The sequence below is a fragment of the Aspergillus karnatakaensis genome (genome assembly GCF_047715665.1).
Source record: "Aspergillus karnatakaensis strain CBS 102800 unplaced genomic scaffold BJY04scaffold_9, whole genome shotgun sequence".
Classification (NCBI taxonomy): Eukaryota; Fungi; Ascomycota; class Eurotiomycetes; order Eurotiales; family Aspergillaceae; genus Aspergillus; species Aspergillus karnatakaensis.
The window spans coordinates 269,213-287,186 of record NW_027395721.1 but is presented as its reverse complement, the minus strand read 5'-3'; the positions used below and the strand labels follow the sequence as shown (position 1 = coordinate 287,186).

Genomic DNA, 17,974 nt, shown 5'->3' with positions numbered 1-17,974 from the left:
ATCGGGGCCATAAATGATGAATGGCTGTTGCCTAGATCCTAATTGTAGAGGTTTCTGACCATGCAAAAGATGACCGCAGAACGAGGCTGTACGATCCTTTCTCGGCATTGATGATCTCGTCAGCTTTCAAACAAGATAATCTTAACTCAAGCGCTAAATATCCACACACAGAATAGGGAAAACCCCCAGCTGAATACTTGGAGAATGCAAGGGGGCGAGGGATAGGATCATGGGAGTGGCATCCATGATCCATGTCGGCGCCGCTTTGCCCTGCATACGCACTGCCACTACCGGCGGCAACAATGCCTCGTTTCTTCGTCAAGGGCGACGTGGGGAGAGCTGTACCTTACTCTCTGCTGAATTGGCCTGTTTATGATTTCCCATGTCTGTGCAGGAGGTTGCATCTGCCAGGAGTATAATTGCGACTTACATACCTTACTGATACAATGTTTCAGAGTCCAAGGATTAGGAACAGGCAGAGTCAAGGTGCGTTGATAGTGTGGCGTGCGGCGTGCAGGTGACAGCCATGTTCTGGCTTGAAAGGCTTTGCGACAGAATGTACCATGGCTAGGTAAAATTGCGAAGTATGTTGACCGTTGAGGTCAGAGTATGAAGTATGTATGCAGTATGGCGATAGCCTAGAATGGGCTGCTAGGGTGTGAAAGTGGTGCCAATACCTTTCAATATTGGTTGTTGATGGGCCTGCTGTAGTAGGCCAGGTTCAAGGTTGGGACCAAAGTTCAAACTCAAAAGATCATGTCTATCCAATCGTCCAGAGTTCGCTAGGGACAATATCGTGGCACTTCAGACCAGAATGGGAGGCTGTACTCTTGGAGGCAAACCAGGAGAAGGATGTCCCGTTTATTCTGAGGGACATTCGCGCGTTTGATTCATTTATCGCGATCGGTGCTGTTTCCTACTGGTATGTTTTATGGCATGGTAATCCCCAAAACATGAAATTCAACAAGGGTCCTGGAAATGCCCCCGTTCTGCACCATATCCTCCCCGGATGCTAGCGGAACAGCAATCTGTATGTATATGCGCGATGACCTCATTGGTTAGCTGCGCTTTTGACGTCGTTTGCTCTTTGACGACAGCACAAACGAGCCCTCAGCTGATGCCCGTTATGCAGCCTCCCATTTCGAGGCGAGGGTAGCGAGTCAGCAACTCGTGGATCAGAGTCTGTGGTAGTCAGCCCTGAGATTCTTGCAAAGAGACCAAGAGCTGCCAGCAGGGCTGAGATCCACACTTGGTATGATGTAGTTCGGCCGTTGAGATGAAATCACTTTGAACTGCCTTGTGGGGAAGGTCATGTAATTTATGGCGCCATGTTGAAGACAAGGTTCCATTGTGATGAGGATATACTCTGCAATAATGAGTGCGCTGGAATAACGAGCGGTCTCTGGTCCTGAGTGTCGTACTTACTACTACTATGTCAAGCAAGATGCTCCAAGCCTCAATGATCATTGTTGAGCCCTGGCGGGGCTGTGCACTTGATATACACACGGCACAGGGAAATTATGAATGGAGGAGCATGAGTAATATACGGAGCATACTGCCTTTCGAAGTCGAGATTGGTCCCGCTATCTTTGATGAAATGTTCCGATGATTCATGCCCGATCTCACTGCATGGACGTGGGCCAACGAGAAGTGATGAACCCCGAGCTGAACGAATACGACAGCCTTGGAGAGCTTAGGGTCAAGATAAACAGCTCTCCCTGGAATCTGTAATCGGAGAAGCGAGGCTGTGCTGAAGCTTGGATGCCTGGTCACCCTTTAATCATCCTTTAATCAATCCTGAAACCGCAGTAAATTGCGCTCAGTCGGGTCAGCACTCGATTCGAAAACAAACTGGCACAGGCCAGGAACTTGTGCAACTGGACAGCTGGTGCTTGAATGAACCTGTATTTCTAAGGCAGGTTGTGCCTTCATTCAGCCAGGCACTGGTAGTGAGCACCATTCGACTGGCTTGGATGCAGGCGTGATCATGGATCTTCATCCGAGCGGGTTACCGTGTTCTCCCTGTGTATCGCTCTGTATTCAATACTGTACTAAACGCGGTAATCTAGCCACACTTCCCCTTTCTGGGACAGTCTCGTGTGCCCAAGTGACATAGCGCATGCATAACTCTTTCAACGCCTCCTTCTGAGGATCTGACTCGTATGTCCTTCTTAAGAATATGAATAACTATGGGGTCAAGGAACAAGATATCTCTCACCCAAGAGATTTAGGTCTGAGAGAAACATGGGCGTGGTCACGACAGTTGCGTACAGAGTAGGACCGAATCTTGATGTCAGACTATGGGCTCCTGCCCATCCATGGTTTTTAGAGTGCCATTGCGCAGGTACAACCGCCAGCTCAGTGAGCCTGGCACTCCGATGCGACGAAGGATGATAGTTGTAGAAAAGAGATGGCTGGGATGCGCTCTGTAGGCGTCAAACTAGGTTACAGCTTCATGGGATAGAGCTGTAGCCGCTGTACAACCGGTATGGATCAAGCGAAATTGGTGCTGGAGATCCGCGGCTTCCAGTTGGCTGTCGGGGGAAATGAACTGCTAATGATTGGAGCTCCCCTGTCCTGCATATCCTCACCATGAGATTGAATTCTTATTCGTATTCATCGACTGTCTCGACGAGTATTTATCACATTTCATTCATTCGACTCGGCGCTTGCGAAGTCCGTAACCTCCGGCAGTTCCGCTGCATCCGCGAGAATGAGTGAGCCATCACTAAGATAAGCCAGCAAGCGATTCACAAGCTGCAGGTGTAAATCTCACCCTTACTCATCGAGCGGAGTAAGGTCGTGTCAAAGACTCAAAGGACGAACAACTGGCCCTATCCAATGAGAGTAATAACCAGAGCAAAGCTGGATAGAGTGGACATCAGGGCTCGATAGTTTGGTTGATGAAGGAATTTCTTCCACCCCACTTGGATGATTCCTTTCAGGCACCCTCGGATCGTCGGTGCTCCGGCACCGAGGCTGCCCCAAGGAGGCTTAGCGTAGCTCATTGGCTACCCCACGAGGCTTAGTGGCAGAGCTTGCACTACTTGTTGTGGTCTAGCGTACTTTACCAGCAAGATACTTCCGTACAGGAAATACCAATACATGATCGTGTATCCGCCGCAGTCCGTGGCTCTTTACTCGGCGCTTCGCTGCTCAGCTCCTGCAAAATCCTCATCTTCTCTTCTGATCGTGGTCTCTCTTCTTTTCTTCTCCTATCGGTGCTTCTCTCTTCTCTCCTTGTCATCCGAACCCTCCCTCTACACCATTACTCCGGTTCCGTGGCCATTTGCGACCCTCGCGACCTCTTCGTTCCGGGTTTCTTATTCAACTGCTCACCCTTGCTCTTCCGCCTTGCGTCAGAGAAACCTCCCTGCAACGTGACGGCTCAGACAACCTCGTTTGGCCGCTGGAGACCGGAGCTTGCGCTCATTACGCCCTCTTCAATCTGCTCTTCATTTTCTGCGCGTACTGAGGCGCTTGTTGGGTCAAACTTCCCAGAAACAACAACTCGCTGCCTAGCGCCATCGTCATTTTGACGCCGAGAGACCCCCTTTTCCGCTAGCTCTGCATTGGACTTGTTACTCGCGTTTTCCTATAACTACTCGACCTTTCGCAAAGCTCGCCCGAGAAAAACGAACAGAGTACACTTTTGGAGGAATACAGCTGAGTCTTGCCCACGAGGCTCGCCGCAAAGATGAACACCACACTTCCTACGTGGAAGGACCGCACGCAAAACCAGTTTGGAAAGCTTCAAATCCAAGTCCCATGGCGTTCGATACAACTGCTTGTCCCACATCGGATGCGGCGGAAGCTCAGGTCCAAGTTGCGCAGCCGAGTGTCTCCAACCTCATCGATAGCTTCTCTACAAACGTCGTTATCGCCTTCAGATACACTACGGTCGCTTCAAAGCCACCGCTGGACCGTCTACGATTTCCAGTACCTGCTGCTTCTAATCGTTGGTATCTTCTCACTTACCGTCATTGAATCGCCGGGACCTGTGGGAAAAACAGCCATTTTCTCCATGCTCCTATTTTCGCTCCTACTTCCTCTGACTCGCCAATTCTTCCTCCCCTTTCTGCCAATTGCCGGATGGCTGCTATTCTTCTACGCTTGCCAGTGAGTGTCTGAATATCAACAACCAAAAAGCATTTCGCTGATAACAATTTAGGTTTATTCCAAGCGACTGGCGTCCTGCTATTTGGGTTCGCGTACTGCCGGCACTGGAGAATATCCTTTATGGCGCCAACATCAGCAATATTCTATCTGCCCATCAGAACGTTGTGCTTGACTTGTTAGCGTGGTTGCCTTATGGAATCTGCCACTACGGCGCCCCGGTCGTTTGCTCATTAATTATGTTCATATGGGCACCTCCTGGCACTGTGCCCCTTTTCGCGCGAACATTCGGCTATATCAGCATGGCTGCGGTTGCTATCCAGTTGGCCTTCCCCTGCTCACCTCCGTGGTATGAGAACCGCTACGGTCTCGCCCCAGCAGATTACTCCATTCACGGCGACCCTGCAGGTCTCGCGCGCATTGACAAGCTGTTCGGCATTGACCTCTATACCTCCGGCTTCCACCAATCACCCGTGGTCTTCGGCGCCTTCCCATCGTTGCATGCTGCAGACTCAACGCTGGCTGCGCTCTTCATGAGCCATGTCTTCCCGCGCCTGAAGCCTCTATTCGTTACCTACACCCTCTGGATGTGGTGGGCGACCATGTATCTCTCTCATCACTACGCGGTCGACCTGGTTGCTGGTGGTCTACTCGCCGCCATCTCTTTCTACTTCGCCAAGACTCGATTCCTTCCTCGTGTTCAGCTTGACAAGACCTACCGTTGGGACTACGACTATGTTGAATATGGTGAATCTGCCGTTGAGTACGGCTACGATCTCGGAAGCTACGATGGAGACTTCAACCTCGACAGCGACGAGTGGACTGTCGGCTCTTCGTCATCTGTATCTTCAGGCTCATTGAGCCCTGTTGACGACCATTACTCATGGGAAACCGAAGGTCTGACATCTCCTCAGCCTGACATTGAGTCGGGTAGACATGCTTACAGCCCTTGAACGCTTGGGCTAGCAGCCTCGACCTGCGAATAGCAATCCGCCTTTTTTTTCACTGCATCTATTTATGAAACGGCGTTAAATATTTCACGACATTCTGGCTTTATTGCATCGAGCCGATCTCGACACGTACATCTTTAATACCTTTGCTTCGGCCTCCCGATTTGCGGTTCAACCTTAATGTCCTCGGTTCGGACTCGCTTGGGTGCTTCTTTTTCTCCGCCTCACTTGATTTTCACTGTACATGGATCACATTGCGCATGCCGTTGGGCTCGACTGTGGCTCGGGTTATCGCTCACCATCGCGCCACGTTGCTCTGTCTTAATACTAATACTGAAGCGCTTAATGGGACCTAATGGGACTAGACATTGCTTCGATGTTTAGTCCCTTTGAAGACCTTCTGATGCCCCCTTGGAGACATTCGCTTGTATACATTATGTCCGCCACCTACCTCGGACAGACCATATCGATTCCTACTTCAGCCGTTCGCTATTACCTTTAACCTGGTCGAGCCCGTTCTTACTTTCCGCTTCGACTATGGATATATACTATTTTTACTCTTCGTGTCGGTCGCTCACACTCTTGGCGCATGGGATTGCAGCATTTTCATTGGAAAACATGGAATAATGGCGCCTTTTTCTCATTCATTGCACTTCACTCGCTGTGCATAGAAGGCTTTTATATTTTTACTTTTGCATCTCGATGCATCCCAAACTTTGCATTGGCATATAGAAAGAGGGAAAGGGATGGTCCTTCTTCCTTGCTCGCTCGCATGGTTTATCCAATCGCTTTTTCTGGAAACTCGCAAATCCACGGATTACCTGGGGTTATCACACCTGGCCACGGGGGCACGCTTTACCTCTGGCATTACCGGACAACGTACGAGGAGGGAAACTCGGTATATGACTTGCTTGCTAGGGGTTGACGCTCTCACAATTTACCCTACCTCACCTCGCCTGAACTCTTCACTCACGCCCCGCTTCCTACCTTACCTACTTCATCTACCTTTACTATGCCCTCCTTGGATAGTGTGATGGGGAGAGTTATCTCTAGCAGCAGTATTATTAGTTATAGTCCGGTAGTGTTATGATTTATGAAGGAAACCTGTATACTATTGACCACTTTGTCTATAATCTGCTTGTAATAGAGAATTACTCTGTATTCCAAATCGACCAAAGAAAGCAAGGTAAACAAGTTCCCGACAGACTACTGCAACTTGACACTGCCATTTGCGGTTGCAAATTACAGCATTCGTAAAAGGTCGGTCTCCAGTCTCTCGACCCATCCAAAGGCCTGACCTAACCTTGGAACAGTTCAAGGTCTCATTGATTAAATATAACGTCAGAATCGTGTACTTCAAGTTCTCTTCTCTATAAATCATCGATACGTATGTAATGTATACAAAAAAGGGGTCATTCAATCCGTGATTAAAACTTGGTTTATACTTTTTTTTTTCTGAAGGCAGCGGAGCCAGCGTCTCACTCTTCATAAATCTTTACTTTCTCCGCGTACTCTTTTATCCTGGAAACAAAAGTGTCTTCGATTTCCTCGCCTCGGCCCCCGGTGACGCGGAGGATGAGGTCGTTCAGTGAGGCACGGCCGAGAATGTCAACGTGGTCGCCTATCATATCATATAACATCAGTAAATGCTTGCTGATATTGTGTTGAGAAATGTTAAGAATAAGCATACCTGTATTCGGACCACCTCTCGGTGAGAACCGGTCTGGCTCATGTGGCATCTCGTAGACCTTGACCTTGATACCGGACGGGTTGAAGCGTTTGATGTGCCATCCCTTGGCGCACATATAACCAGTACTTAAGAGTGAGACTGTGCCGTCGCCCTCGCCGAGAATGACGCCGTGGTCTGCGCCGTTCTCTGTTGTCACGGTTGTATCGATGCTAACATTTAGGTTGACGAGAGGGTCGCGTTCCTCTTGATAGAAGTAGCTCCGTTCAGTCGGTTTGCCGACGCCATAGAAGCAGAAGATTTTCATGTCTGGCGCTTTAGGGAGACGAGCTTCAAGTGGGTTTAGCCAGGTTCTTGGGTCGTTTTCGTTAGCTTCGACTTCAGTGGTTGTATGTGCTACGCCATGCGAGTAGCTACTTTTGACTTGTTCGCGGTACCAATCCTCGCTTTGGGCGAGGAGATATTCTAGACTTTCGGGGACTGTGAGATTCTTTTGTGTGAGGGAGGAGTTTGATTCGCGGAAGTTGATGAGGTTGCCGTAGGTAATTTGTTGACCTTCTTGGTCGTCCGGTGCCCAGGTGGAGTTTCCCCAGACTGCCTCGCCGCCCTTGGGAAGCATGCTGGAGATGCCGGGCATGGCTTGGAAGAGCTCGCGGCGTTCTTCTCTGGAGAGAAATTTCTCGAGTCCATAAACAGCGAAGGCGTTGAGGAGGGCTGTGTCGCGTGTTTCGCCCGAGAGCACGGCTGTGAGACCCTTGACGGCCCCGAGCATGCACCCACTGATGTTGATCCAGTTCGCGATGTGTCTGTTCACCCAGTCTGATCCGCCGTTTCCGTGAGCGGGATTCTCAACCCATTTGAAAAAGAAAAAGACAACCTGTGAGCCCATACTGTGTGAAGCGAGCGTCACCTTCTCACCACGCACATGGACCGCCGTCTCAATATAGGACTTTAGCCGGCTAAAGTACTGATCCCGAGCCTCGAGATTCAAGTACGATAGCCGCCAGTCATAAGCCGCCGAGAACGCATTAGTCGGGTCATACCCGATACTCGCGAGGTTTTCCAATATCTTGTTCCAAATCCAGTACCCAGTGATGAAGAAGTCGGTGGCATCGAATCCCTGCGCCGCGCGCAGCTTAATTCCCGGTGGATCCAGCCCGGTCTCCTTATCCAGCATGATATGATTCTTCCACTCCGCCTTGTCCATCACCAGTGCCCGCATCATGCTCCAACTACCCCAGAGTCTGCGGCGGAAGTACGTCAGTGACGCAGGGCTAGTGCCCCAGCTTTCTAGACCGGTTGAAATGACACCAGGCACCATAATAATCGGGTGTTTCGCTTCAACGCCCTGCGCGCGGAGGTGAAGACCGACGGAAAACGCATCGTAACTGACCGTCTCTCGCTCAGATTGCTATACAGACAACATCAGCTCCAACACCCACAACCATGAAGCTCAATGGCGCTTACCGAGAATTCCCGCGCATCTCTCATGATACTTTGTGGAATAACATCCATCAACGTATCCAAATTCAGATCCATCAGCGAGTCCAAACTAATGACATCCTGCTGCTGAGCAAAGAACACGGCGCAGAGGATGCCAAAGACTCCACCCAGCACGAAAATCAAACCATTGCGTCGTTTACTCTTGGGTTTTGTCAGGAAGGACTGGTTCCGTTTGGCCTTGGGTTTCAGATCTGATCGAGGAGGAGTCGCTTCTCGGGACGAGTCCGCGGGGGTGGAGGATTGGACATCGTCGTTGTTGTCGTCTTTGACTTGACGACGGCGGAGCATAGGGAGCGGAGGGGGATGGTTCGGGGACGCCGGTTAAGGGTGTTTGGGACGGGGGACTGGGAAAAAGATTAGGTAGAGCTGCAGAAAGACCCAAGCTTGAGTATATTGAAGAAAAGATATAGGAAGTAAAAAGAATTTATTCCAAGGAAGTCGAACGGAAATGGAGAGCCCCCAACCACCGATAAGCTAGAGATGAAATCAGAATCACATGCTGCGCGAAAAAACATCTCCGGCGGACTTCATTCCCACTCCGTCACTCCACCCCAAACACCACCAACACTCTCGTTCTGCCTGCTCGCCTCTACGGCCATCTCTCTTTCTCTCTGTAATCAGAATGGCTTCAACAAACCCCCCTCCTTCAAATCACTCCTCCGACTCCACCCTCCACTACACCCGTTACACCCCCACCCACGAGGAAACCTATGTCTCCGCAATGCGCCAGCTCATATCCAAAGACCTTTCCGAACCCTATAGCATCTACGTCTACCGCTACTTCCTCTATCAATGGGGCGACCTCTGCTTTATGGCCATGGACACGGATCCCGTTACGAAGGAGGAAACAATGGTGGGGGTCGTCGTCTCCAAGCTCGAGCCGCACAGGGGTGGGCCGATGCGTGGGTATATTGCCATGTTGGCTGTGAGCGAGGGCTATAGGGGAAAGGGCATTGCGACAAAGTTGGTGAGGATGGCAATTGATGCGATGGTGGGGAGGGGGGCGGATGAGGTTTGTATTCCTTCTATCTCCACCTTCTTGGAGTTCTTGTTTGTCTGCTTGTTACAAGGAAAGAGCACTCATGCCTTGGTTGATTATAGATTGCCCTCGAAACCGAGATTACAAACACGGCGGCTATAAAGCTCTACGAGCGACTGGGGTTCTTGCGCAGTAAACGGCTGCATCGATATTATCTAAATGGGAACTCAGCTTACCGGCTTGTACTATATCTAAAGGAGGGAGTGGGATCAATTCACTCGTCATTTGACCCGTACGGACCACCTCCGGATCAAAGTTACAGTGCTGCGGTTCTTCCGCCTCCTCCAATCCCACCGGCGGCGCCGCTGTTGCGAGAGAACGGTGCTTGAGGATTGACTGTGTGCTTTTGGTTTGCGAGTTTGGTTACGATTCTAATGATGATGATGATGGCAATTGCATAGGTCGGGTATAGATCGAATTGATTTGGTAATGTTGATTATGTAGGCGTTCGAACCGAAAGTGCGGTGTATGGTGGTATAGTAGAGGTGTATTTATACAAAAGAATATATAGTACAACAAGCATATTAGAGACTATATATGCTCGAAACCTTTGTATTCAAGGTTAGTGGTCAGACTCCTGTCAGGTGAAGAGTAGTATAGTACTCAAGAGACGCTACCCAGTTTCACCGGCACTTCTATAGCATTCTGCACAAGCCACTGCGTAGGACGTGGAACGCCCTTCCACTCCGCATCTAACACAGCAGCTGCGTCCAGCATGTGTGCTAAAGAATACATCGGACGATACCATTTGCCAATTTCGACATCATGCTTGAGCATTGCCCTGGCTATGGCGCGCTGCCGCTGGCGCAGCTCCCCATCGGTCGGGCCCGAGTTTATGATGCTCGCAAGAGGATTGTCGTGGAACTCCTTAGGGATCAGGCTGAGTAACTTACGGTCCTTGCGGAGATGGAAGCAGACGCCGACGATGACTTTAGCGGCGCTGACGTGCCAGAGACCCTCTTCCTCTGTCTGGCCAGTGGTTGGCTTGTTTTGGGTGAGGTAGAAGGATAGTTGGTTTCTCATCAAATTGGAAGTTTTTCCTTGCATGCAGGCATATCTCCAAAGAACACGGCATATGTTATAGTTTTGGTTTCGGAAGGCGTGAAAGAAAAGCTGCTCGAATGCCTTCATCTGGAGACGGCCATGTGTGCTCTCAAGAACCGGGAACACGAGATTTAGGGCAGAGACGGTGTTGTCGGGAATTGATCGGATGAGATCACCAATTGCCATGCTTGTTAGAGGGAGCATATTCTCGCGGCATATATCCAAAAGCCTGTATGTGCCAGATAGATCTTTCAACTGGCTTGTTACACTGAACATTCGTTTGATTACGTGCCCAGGGAAGTAGTTCGTGGCAGCATTTTTGGTGATACTTTCAAAGAATTCATCCACGCTTTTGCCCTTCTTGAGATCTGCCATGAATATCTCCTGGATCGTCGAGTACAGTACTTTGCGTGCAATATAACGATTCTCGAGGTATCGCCTCTTCCGCATTACTCCAACCACACTTGCTTTCGATAAAGGCGAAATGAGGCAGTCGAGGAATGTTAGCCAGGTAACAGCGTCAGGCTGGATGCGGGCCGCAATCATGCGTTGCAGGTGACGGCCAAAGCCGAAAAGGTTCTGATGCTGGGCCAAGGACTTTAAGACTATATTGAAAGTATCCACAGTTGCAACATGCCCAGCACATTCAAGCAGGTGCATTGCACCTTTCGGATGCCCGTTTTGGAATAGGTACGAAATCGCGTGATTGAGCGCCGCTGTAGAAACCAAGTGTTTTTTGTCTTCACTGTCGAACAAAATCGACAGGGCATTATGAACCAGTTGAGAGTGCTTTCCCTCTCGAGGTCTAGTGAGTGCCTCCGTCTTTGCTAGAAAATCCTTGACTGAGGATACTTTGTCTAACTGGTCGACAAGGGAAACTATGTCAGGTGGTGTCCGCCACGGACCGCTCGTCCAGACTCCCCTAACCAAAGGCTTGGGAATGCCTTTGCGCTCGAGTGCCATTAGAGAGGGAAAAACGGGAACGAGAGGTTTTTGAGGCTCGAGCAAGGGATCCCCGTTTTCTTGAAGTTTCTGTATCCGCTTGATACGAGTTTCAAGCAGTTTCGTAGCTTGATCTGTGCCCCAAATAATGATTTTTCGATATTGTCCTTCACTCTCGTTGGCAGCTAGCACTTGCACCCGACAGCCGTTCAACAACCTTACGTAAAAGATGTTCTCGGCTTCAGAGAAAAGATGGGACACACCAGCGATAGCAGCGATCGTCTCATCGGGAGCAAGGAGCTCTCTCCGTGCCAAGTCAGATCGCTTTGTGGACCTCGATTTGATGAGGACTTCCGCCGCCCCCTGTCTCTCTGCTCTCTCAAGTAATTTCTTCAACGTAACATATATCGAGTGGCGTCCCTTCACTGGTGAGCTGCGTAGTTGCACGGACCGACGAAGTACTCTGTTTCGTTGTAAGGGTGTCAAATGTCGCAGGTGACTTCGCGGATCTGGCTTCACACGATCAGGCGAGGATTCGGTGGCATCTTGCTGTATAGTTTCTTCTGACCCCTCTAAGGTAGTGTCTAGGTCCCCTGATTTCCTGGCCAATGCCAGCCGTTTCCTTGCCGTTTTCAGTCTCGCCACAAATCCCCATGTGGGCGCTCTGAAAGACGATGATTTCGGCCGCAATCCCATAGCCTTTTCTAGCCCTAGGAACGGGCTAAATTTCCCGTCATCACCAACTAAACGCCTCTGTTCTCCATCGGCCGGTACGCCCGTCTCTGTGGCGATTTGGGACTCCGTCGAACTTGTGGCCGTAGCAGATAAGGTTTTGGAATCTTGGAGGTTTGGGCCCAGTAGCTTCCTTCTAGTTAGCATCGAAATGAAGCCCGTCCGTGTCCTGCTGCGTGTCCGTGTCTGTCCTCGCGTAAGGGTTCGAGTACGCCCACGCGCATTGATCTCTCTTGACCGCGAGGTACCGCGCGCATTTCGCGCTGAAACAGCTCGATAGGCCGCTCTTTTTTGCTGCCTTACCGAGGCTGAGAACCATCGCGGGTAGAGAAAAAGGAGAGGTTCATGGTTGAGTGAGCTGCGATTGTGATTGAGACTGTGACGAAACCCGGGGTTGGGAGCGGTCGAGACCGAGAGGCCGCATTTTTTCAGCGCCGGGCGACCGCAAGGGAGCATGTTTCGATATAATATATTGGATGTCACAATGTCGAGACATAGGCAATGTAACCGGGCGAATGTTGACCGTCAAGACGGGAGGAAACCTGGGCATTTTCCTGAGCATGGAGCGCTGCTTTTTCGGGAACGGAAATATTTGGCCGCTTATACTGCCGAAGGCGGTATGTCGACAGCTTTGGTTGTGCTTATTCTTAAGAATAATATTCCTGCAGTTTGGTCGATCTGAATGTTTTAATGTTTCATGTTATGGATAGTATATATACAAGAATGATATGGTGTTAATGATACTGGTTCGAGGTCGAAATCAATAGATGTGAAAGTCATGCCCAATCTCCGCTTCTCTCGGGATGCCCCTAATCTCACCCCCATTATCCATTGGTTTGAACGAAAACCGACCTGAGAATCTTGAGAGGAGGCTATCTCTCTTTGTGCCCGGGGTAAGGTCTAGCATGTCAGGGACAGACTCTCTGTTGCTCTCAGCAGGTTCCTGGAGTACTTCAGGGCTGCTGAGATGCCGCTCCGCTGTGTTGGCTGCCCGGGAGAGGTAGTCTTGTTTGCGACCCAAATCCTCGGACAACTGTTTTCCGGGCTGTGAATCTTGTTCTTGTTGCTTCTGGGACAGTTCTTCGATGGTGTCCTTCAAATACGTGAGGAGCTGCCACCGAGATGCTTGGTAGACGAGCCGGGTCATGATTTCCGGGATCTGAATGTGTCAGCATCAGGTCATGGTGATTAAACACATAGCACATACCCTCCCATCCAAATAATAAAGCTCTGGGCCCCCTTCGTCAACAAATCTTTTCACAGCATCGAGTTTGTCTCGGTCCACGATAGCCCCTTTCAAGGCAAACATCAGTGCAGGTATACTTTTAATCTCATCCAACTCCATTTCTTCTTCCTCGTGACCGCCGTTGCGAGCTATAACCATGGACGTTGGTCTGGAGCCCCTTTCTGACCCGGTCATAGAGGCTCTCTTCGACTTCACAGCCGAATGTATGGTAAAGTAGTCCTCATTCAACCGATGTGCCATCTCCAACCCCGTCCGACTCTGCCTAGTATGGCCAGCCCGTTTCACGCGCAATCTCACCCATCGCCGTCGCCGAACAAACGAGTGCCAGAAAGGATGTGTTCCATGCCATGGTGAAGATCCGAAGGAGAACGAATATTGCCACCCCTGTTCGTCCACATCTCCCGACATGTCCACGTACCAAGTCTTCCACGCCCATTCCCAACTGGGGTCGGGAACCTGTGCATTTGTGATGTTGACAAAGCTCCGTTTTCCAACAGCATTTAGCCAAGGGGCTGGGTCGAGATTGAGGAGTGACCGATCGGAGTAGAGTGGGATGCCGAAGAAAAACCAGCCACGTTGGTTTTCGTACAGGATATCCAGCTCGCTATTCGGTTTCAAACCGCAGATCTTTGGGTGGTTCTTCGACTGATGTGTAGACTTGGTGCTCGCGCGAGTCTCTTGTTGCTGCAGTTGTTGCTGCTGTGCTTGCTCACTATCTCGCTCCTGGACACTTGAGCCCGACCGATACCCGTTTACACTCTCCTGGATCGTACTCGCATTTGTAGGGGCATTCGTGTTCGTTCCCTCCCGTATCAACTCCCTCTCATCAGAGGACAGGTCCGACTCCGTAGGATCGCTCGCAAGGCCTAACCGCTCAGGCTGCCATTTCGCGTACTTGCGTTTCTTCCTTCCTGCGCGTATCGATGGACGGCTCCATATCTTTGAGCCTGTGCTAGTGGTGGTTGTTGTTCTCGAAACGGCGGCATCGTCAGTAGGGCGCTCGGCGGGCGCCGTGTTATCCACAAGCTGGAGTTCCATCGCACATCACCAACAGCGTCAGCCGAGCCAGAATCTCCTTATTCAGCCTCCTAGATTCTTCGACATGGTCGTAGAAAAGCACAAGTAAAGGCCACAAGGAAAATAGCTTGAAACACCCCCTACTTTCGTCGAAATCAAGAAGAAACAGCCGATCGATCGAGAATGACGTTAATGTGGGGCTTGATCTGCAGCTGCAGGGCTTTGTCCTCAGGCAGCAACATTCATCTGCAGCATTTACTTCCGGAATCTTCAGGCGACAAGGCACTCAGGCACCAGTTAGCTCCCCCTCCGCGCCATCTCCAAGTCCGACGCGTCTGTCTCTCCATATCAAATAATACTCCGCTTCAACGCCTTTAGCATCTGGCTATACTCGCCACCGAGTTAAATTAACAATGGATTCCTCACACTACCGCAAAATTGAACTTCAATCTCCCTTAGATTTCACCTACCTCCACGGCAACGCCGTCGCCGTCTCCCGCCAAAAACTCGACCTCCACCTCCCACCCTCCGCAACGCAGTCCGAAGAGCCCGATCCCATGCGCGAGCGTGTTCGTGAATTAGTTGATGATGTACTTTCCCTCCCAATTACGCCCCCAGCCACACCACTGCACAAACTAATGATTTAACCAGTTCATAACCCGCACATTCACCTCCGCAACCCCCTCAATAACAATTAACGGCCTTGATTCTTCCTCACCTGAGTTTCCCTTCCCGGGCGCATTTACCTCCCCCACCGAAACAATCGAGTATGAGCCTTTTGACGGGAAGTTGGCGGCAAGGGTTACGTCTTTGTATGCGCAGTTGGAGTCGTTGACGACGGCGGTTGCGCAGTTGAGAAGGGATGCGCCTGGTCGGGCGGCGAGGGGGTACGCAGAGGAGCTGAGGAAAGCGATCGAAGAGGAGGCACTGGATTCGGAAGATGAAGATGGAGACGGCGATGTCGAGATGGGTGGTGCGGATGCAGATGCGAAACAACCGCAAGACCATTCAGAAAACACCACAGCAGAATCAGGTCCGGCTACGGCGAAGAGACCGCAGCGAACGACAAAGCCCAGACCAGAGTGGAACCTAGAAATTCCCCTCGGGACAGAGCAGGAAGCCGAGCGGTGGCGGAACGGAGAAATCGCAGATGCATACGAAGACACTTTACGGGCTTTGCTCCGGCTCCAGGGTGAAGCTAGACCTGGAGAGGACGATGCGGGAACCGATACTGACGGTATTGACGGGAATGCGCTAGCATCGACTGTAGGAAAGGCAGAGCGGGCTGGTCGGGCGGTTGAGTTTGTAGAGAAAATCTGATCTCTCTTTATTCTTCTTTCGTTGAATTCGATCTTTGCTCATTTGCTTCGGCTTCGGTTTGGAATTTGGGTTGGAGCGGCGTTCAGGGTGATACCAACTTAGCTATTATATTGTTTCCGTGTTCAGATCTTTTCTGTCTCTTATGTACTTACGAATCCGCTAACACAAAACAAAGTACCCGGATAAGAGCGTCTACTGTTATAGTATTTCGATGTTATTCATTCTGTCCAACCTCACCCCCCCTCATCCTCTCGACCCTCAACATATTCAACACCTCCGACACCTTCAACACCCTAGCTCCGATCTATAAGACTTGCAAACAGACACTGCGATATATTTCACCACGAGTGAGCATTTGAGAGAAACGACAGTCGGCCGACGACGATAACGAAAGAAACGTATAACATACAAACCAGGCTCATGAAGTTGGGAGAATAGGATGACGAAACGACGCAGCCTCACTTAGGGCAAAATATCTATAGACGATATGAAAGAGAAAAGGTAGGGAAAAGAGCCTGAGCTTTTACCATGTGGATCCAAGATACCAGGAAAGACCAATAAAAGAGATAGATAGTAGTGGGATGGAGTATTCTTAGATCAGACAACGGTCTTGAGTCTAGGCGGTGGGCTGAGGGGCTTCTGTAGCTTGGGATGTCTGCTCGACGCCAGTTTCCTTGTCCTCCTTGGAAGCAGCCCACTTAGGAGGATGAGACCATTCCGGGTCGTGCCATGGGCCGGCATCGCTGTACTCGCACCCTTGCTCACAGTTACACTCACCGCCGAACTCCTTCGGAAGGTTCTCCTTGGGGATTTGCTTCTGCAGCTCGCTGGCATAGCCGGAGCCAAGGACGTTGATCTTGTTGACAGTGACGGGGTCTAAAAAGCCCTTGACTACACTGAAGACTGTGCTGAATCCCCAGGGAGCGTTGATCAGATAGAGCTTTCCGAGTCGCTCGGGGTAGTAATCCTGAGAGACGGCGGAGGCCCGGCTTAGGTATCCGTAAACGGAGGAGGCGCTCATGAGTCCAACGCCTTTCAAGTCAAAGATAGTGCAGGATGTTTCAATCAGTTTTCCGGCCTTTCGCGAGCAAGCGGGGAGTCGGTCATCAGCGAATCGCTCGTACTCGGTAACAAGGTTCTTCAGCATGCGCTCATCAGAAGTAATTTTACCCAATGCATTGAGGTCGATCTTGCCGAGCTTTTCGATGTAAACAGGACGGCCATCCTAGACGGAGCCAGGTGGTTAGTTGGCGTGCTAACAGGCAGGAGGTATCGGGCATTTCAGCATACCTTGTCTGTTTTGTGATAGTACTGGGGGTAGTACTTGAAGACCTCTGGTTTCTCGACGTAGTCGAAGGTTCGAGCCAGCTCATCTGTGCCAAATTCTTTCCTCCACTTCTCACTCGCGACGAACCTGTTGGGAACCAGAGAGATTAGTCGGATAGCTCGGAGCGGTTGCCAAGGTCGGAGGAGGCATACATGGCCTTGGATGCGGCAACATCGAACTTCCGTGCCCTCAGAAAGCGCAGCAAAGTCAGAGTGTCTAGCCTCTCGGTGTAGCCTTCCTGCTCAAGTTCACTCCGAAGCTGCTCTACTTTGGCATCCTGCTCGGGAGTGGTATGGCCAGAGTGGCCTGGTTGAGGCTCTGGAGCGGTAGTAGGGAAATCATAGTCGTCATATTTGGACGAAGGGGCCTTTTGGCTTTCAGTAGCGGTAGCCATTGTGATAGCGGATAGTCGGGGCTGGAGGAGAATGGATTGAGGGTTCTAACTGCTGGTAGTTCCTGGTGGTGGATTGATCGGGGGTGATAGACGGAGAGAGTGGAGATGGATCAGAGAGAACGGATCAGCCGTGGAACAAGAGCCACAAGAAGGATTCGAATCTCTTTTAAAAAATTCTCGAACAAAGCCAAGAGCGAAAGGAATTCGTGAGGCAATGCAGGAGAAACGAAAAGAGCGGAGAGAGAGGGACGACCAGTTTTGGGACAGAAACAGCTGAAGAAGTGGACTAGTCAACTTCAGGAGGGGTTCAAGGCGGTCAGCCACAGAGTATACTCCATCCACGGCGTAACAAGTTGGAGTCCGTTGCTAGGAGACACTACTGAGACTGGCTTGAGAGACAGTTGCAATACGAATGAGGTTCTTCATCAAGAATTCATTGCCTCGTTTCACGTCATCCTCGCAGCAGCCTCAGCCACCGTGACGTGGGTGCGGCAGATGCTCCTATTTGCTATTGATCCATGTTACTTTCTCAGTACTCCGTACGGGGGAGAAGACTCCAGCTTGCATAATTAGATACATGTTCATTTACGAAGATTGGTCAAATAACCACACCATGTCGACACAAAGAAATGCTGCTAATGGTATTGTGGCAAAAAA

General features: G+C 50.6%; 8 protein-coding genes across 8 annotated transcripts; 4 read left to right on the top strand and 4 right to left on the bottom strand.

Moving 5' to 3' along the window:
• The first annotated feature begins 3,618 nt into the window (after positions 1 to 3,618).
• On the top strand, positions 3,619 to 5,158 carry BJY04DRAFT_168755 (phosphatase PAP2 family protein). Its single transcript, XM_073709178.1, has 2 exons — positions 3,619 to 4,119; positions 4,172 to 5,158. Exons 1-2 carry the CDS (start codon positions 3,698 to 3,700, stop codon positions 5,067 to 5,069), a joined length of 1,320 nt encoding a protein of 439 aa, XP_073574486.1. The 5' UTR covers positions 3,619 to 3,697; the 3' UTR covers positions 5,070 to 5,158.
• A 395-nt stretch (positions 5,159 to 5,553) lies between these two features.
• Positions 5,554 to 6,084, top strand: BJY04DRAFT_168757 (uncharacterized protein). The gene has a single exon (XM_073709179.1). The coding sequence runs from the start codon at positions 5,656 to 5,658 to the stop codon at positions 5,989 to 5,991; it is 336 nt and encodes a 111-aa protein (XP_073574485.1). The 5' UTR covers positions 5,554 to 5,655; the 3' UTR covers positions 5,992 to 6,084.
• Positions 6,085 to 6,433: 349 nt separating this feature from the next.
• BJY04DRAFT_168760 (phospholipid:diacylglycerol acyltransferase) lies at positions 6,434 to 8,685 on the bottom strand. The gene is made up of 3 exons (XM_073709180.1): positions 8,221 to 8,685; positions 6,757 to 8,164; positions 6,434 to 6,687 (listed from the first exon to the last, which is right to left on the bottom strand). The coding sequence occupies exons 1-3, from the start codon at positions 8,542 to 8,544 to the stop codon at positions 6,545 to 6,547; spliced, it is 1,875 nt and encodes a 624-aa protein (XP_073574484.1). The 5' UTR covers positions 8,545 to 8,685; the 3' UTR covers positions 6,434 to 6,544.
• Positions 8,686 to 8,811: 126 nt separating this feature from the next.
• BJY04DRAFT_181704 (peptide alpha-N-acetyltransferase MAK3) lies at positions 8,812 to 9,828 on the top strand. Its single transcript, XM_073710232.1, has 2 exons — positions 8,812 to 9,268; positions 9,358 to 9,828. Exons 1-2 carry the CDS (start codon positions 8,879 to 8,881, stop codon positions 9,622 to 9,624), a joined length of 657 nt encoding a protein of 218 aa, XP_073574483.1. The 5' UTR covers positions 8,812 to 8,878; the 3' UTR covers positions 9,625 to 9,828.
• BJY04DRAFT_181702 (uncharacterized protein) lies at positions 9,829 to 12,548 on the bottom strand. Its single transcript, XM_073710231.1, has one exon. The coding sequence runs from the start codon at positions 12,467 to 12,469 to the stop codon at positions 9,899 to 9,901; it is 2,571 nt and encodes an 856-aa protein (XP_073574482.1). The 5' UTR covers positions 12,470 to 12,548; the 3' UTR covers positions 9,829 to 9,898.
• Positions 12,549 to 12,692: 144 nt separating this feature from the next.
• Positions 12,693 to 14,445, bottom strand: BJY04DRAFT_181701 (uncharacterized protein). The gene is made up of 2 exons (XM_073710230.1): positions 13,221 to 14,445; positions 12,693 to 13,172 (listed from the first exon to the last, which is right to left on the bottom strand). Exons 1-2 carry the CDS (start codon positions 14,295 to 14,297, stop codon positions 12,774 to 12,776), a joined length of 1,476 nt encoding a protein of 491 aa, XP_073574481.1. The 5' UTR covers positions 14,298 to 14,445; the 3' UTR covers positions 12,693 to 12,773.
• A 181-nt stretch (positions 14,446 to 14,626) lies between these two features.
• BJY04DRAFT_168731 (uncharacterized protein) lies at positions 14,627 to 15,904 on the top strand. Its single transcript, XM_073709176.1, has 2 exons — positions 14,627 to 14,866; positions 14,928 to 15,904. The coding sequence occupies exons 1-2, from the start codon at positions 14,690 to 14,692 to the stop codon at positions 15,594 to 15,596; spliced, it is 846 nt and encodes a 281-aa protein (XP_073574480.1). The 5' UTR covers positions 14,627 to 14,689; the 3' UTR covers positions 15,597 to 15,904.
• Positions 15,863 to 17,465, bottom strand: BJY04DRAFT_168737 (SEC14 family lipid-binding protein). The gene is made up of 4 exons (XM_073709177.1): positions 17,076 to 17,465; positions 16,887 to 17,010; positions 16,006 to 16,821; positions 15,863 to 15,922 (listed from the first exon to the last, which is right to left on the bottom strand). Exons 1-3 carry the CDS (start codon positions 17,315 to 17,317, stop codon positions 16,213 to 16,215), a joined length of 975 nt encoding a protein of 324 aa, XP_073574479.1. The 5' UTR covers positions 17,318 to 17,465; the 3' UTR covers positions 15,863 to 15,922; positions 16,006 to 16,212.
• Positions 17,466 to 17,974: the final 509 nt, after the last annotated feature.

Excerpts from the sequence above, each read along its gene's own strand:
- BJY04DRAFT_181702 (XM_073710231.1), bottom strand. The coding sequence starts at position 12,469 with ATGCTCCCTTGCGGTCGCCCGGCGCTGAAAAAATGCGGCCTCTCGGTC.
- BJY04DRAFT_181704 (XM_073710232.1), top strand. The coding sequence starts at position 8,879 with ATGGCTTCAACAAACCCCCCTCCTTCAAATCACTCCTCCGACTCCACC. Across the intron at positions 9,269-9,357 it reads TGGGGAGGGGGGCGGATGAG|ATTGCCCTCGAAACCGAGAT; the intron begins GTTTGTATTCCT and ends GGTTGATTATAG.
- BJY04DRAFT_168760 (XM_073709180.1), bottom strand. The coding sequence starts at position 8,544 with ATGCTCCGCCGTCGTCAAGTCAAAGACGACAACAACGACGATGTCCAA. Across the intron at positions 8,165-8,220 it reads GAGATGCGCGGGAATTCTCG|CAATCTGAGCGAGAGACGGT; the intron begins GTAAGCGCCATT and ends TTGTCTGTATAG. Across the intron at positions 6,688-6,756 it reads GAGAGGTGGTCCGAATACAG|GCGACCACGTTGACATTCTC; the intron begins GTATGCTTATTC and ends ATGATATGATAG.
- BJY04DRAFT_168755 (XM_073709178.1), top strand. The coding sequence starts at position 3,698 with ATGAACACCACACTTCCTACGTGGAAGGACCGCACGCAAAACCAGTTT. Across the intron at positions 4,120-4,171 it reads CTATTCTTCTACGCTTGCCA|GTTTATTCCAAGCGACTGGC; the intron begins GTGAGTGTCTGA and ends ATAACAATTTAG.
- BJY04DRAFT_168731 (XM_073709176.1), top strand. The coding sequence starts at position 14,690 with ATGGATTCCTCACACTACCGCAAAATTGAACTTCAATCTCCCTTAGAT. Across the intron at positions 14,867-14,927 it reads TTCGTGAATTAGTTGATGAT|TTCATAACCCGCACATTCAC; the intron begins GTACTTTCCCTC and ends TGATTTAACCAG.
- BJY04DRAFT_168737 (XM_073709177.1), bottom strand. The coding sequence starts at position 17,317 with ATGGCTACCGCTACTGAAAGCCAAAAGGCCCCTTCGTCCAAATATGAC. Across the intron at positions 17,011-17,075 it reads GTTGCCGCATCCAAGGCCAT|GTTCGTCGCGAGTGAGAAGT; the intron begins GTATGCCTCCTC and ends GGTTCCCAACAG. Across the intron at positions 16,822-16,886 it reads ACTATCACAAAACAGACAAG|GATGGCCGTCCTGTTTACAT; the intron begins GTATGCTGAAAT and ends GGCTCCGTCTAG.
- BJY04DRAFT_168757 (XM_073709179.1), top strand. The coding sequence starts at position 5,656 with ATGGGATTGCAGCATTTTCATTGGAAAACATGGAATAATGGCGCCTTT.
- BJY04DRAFT_181701 (XM_073710230.1), bottom strand. The coding sequence starts at position 14,297 with ATGGAACTCCAGCTTGTGGATAACACGGCGCCCGCCGAGCGCCCTACT. Across the intron at positions 13,173-13,220 it reads TTTATTATTTGGATGGGAGG|ATCCCGGAAATCATGACCCG; the intron begins GTATGTGCTATG and ends TGACACATTCAG.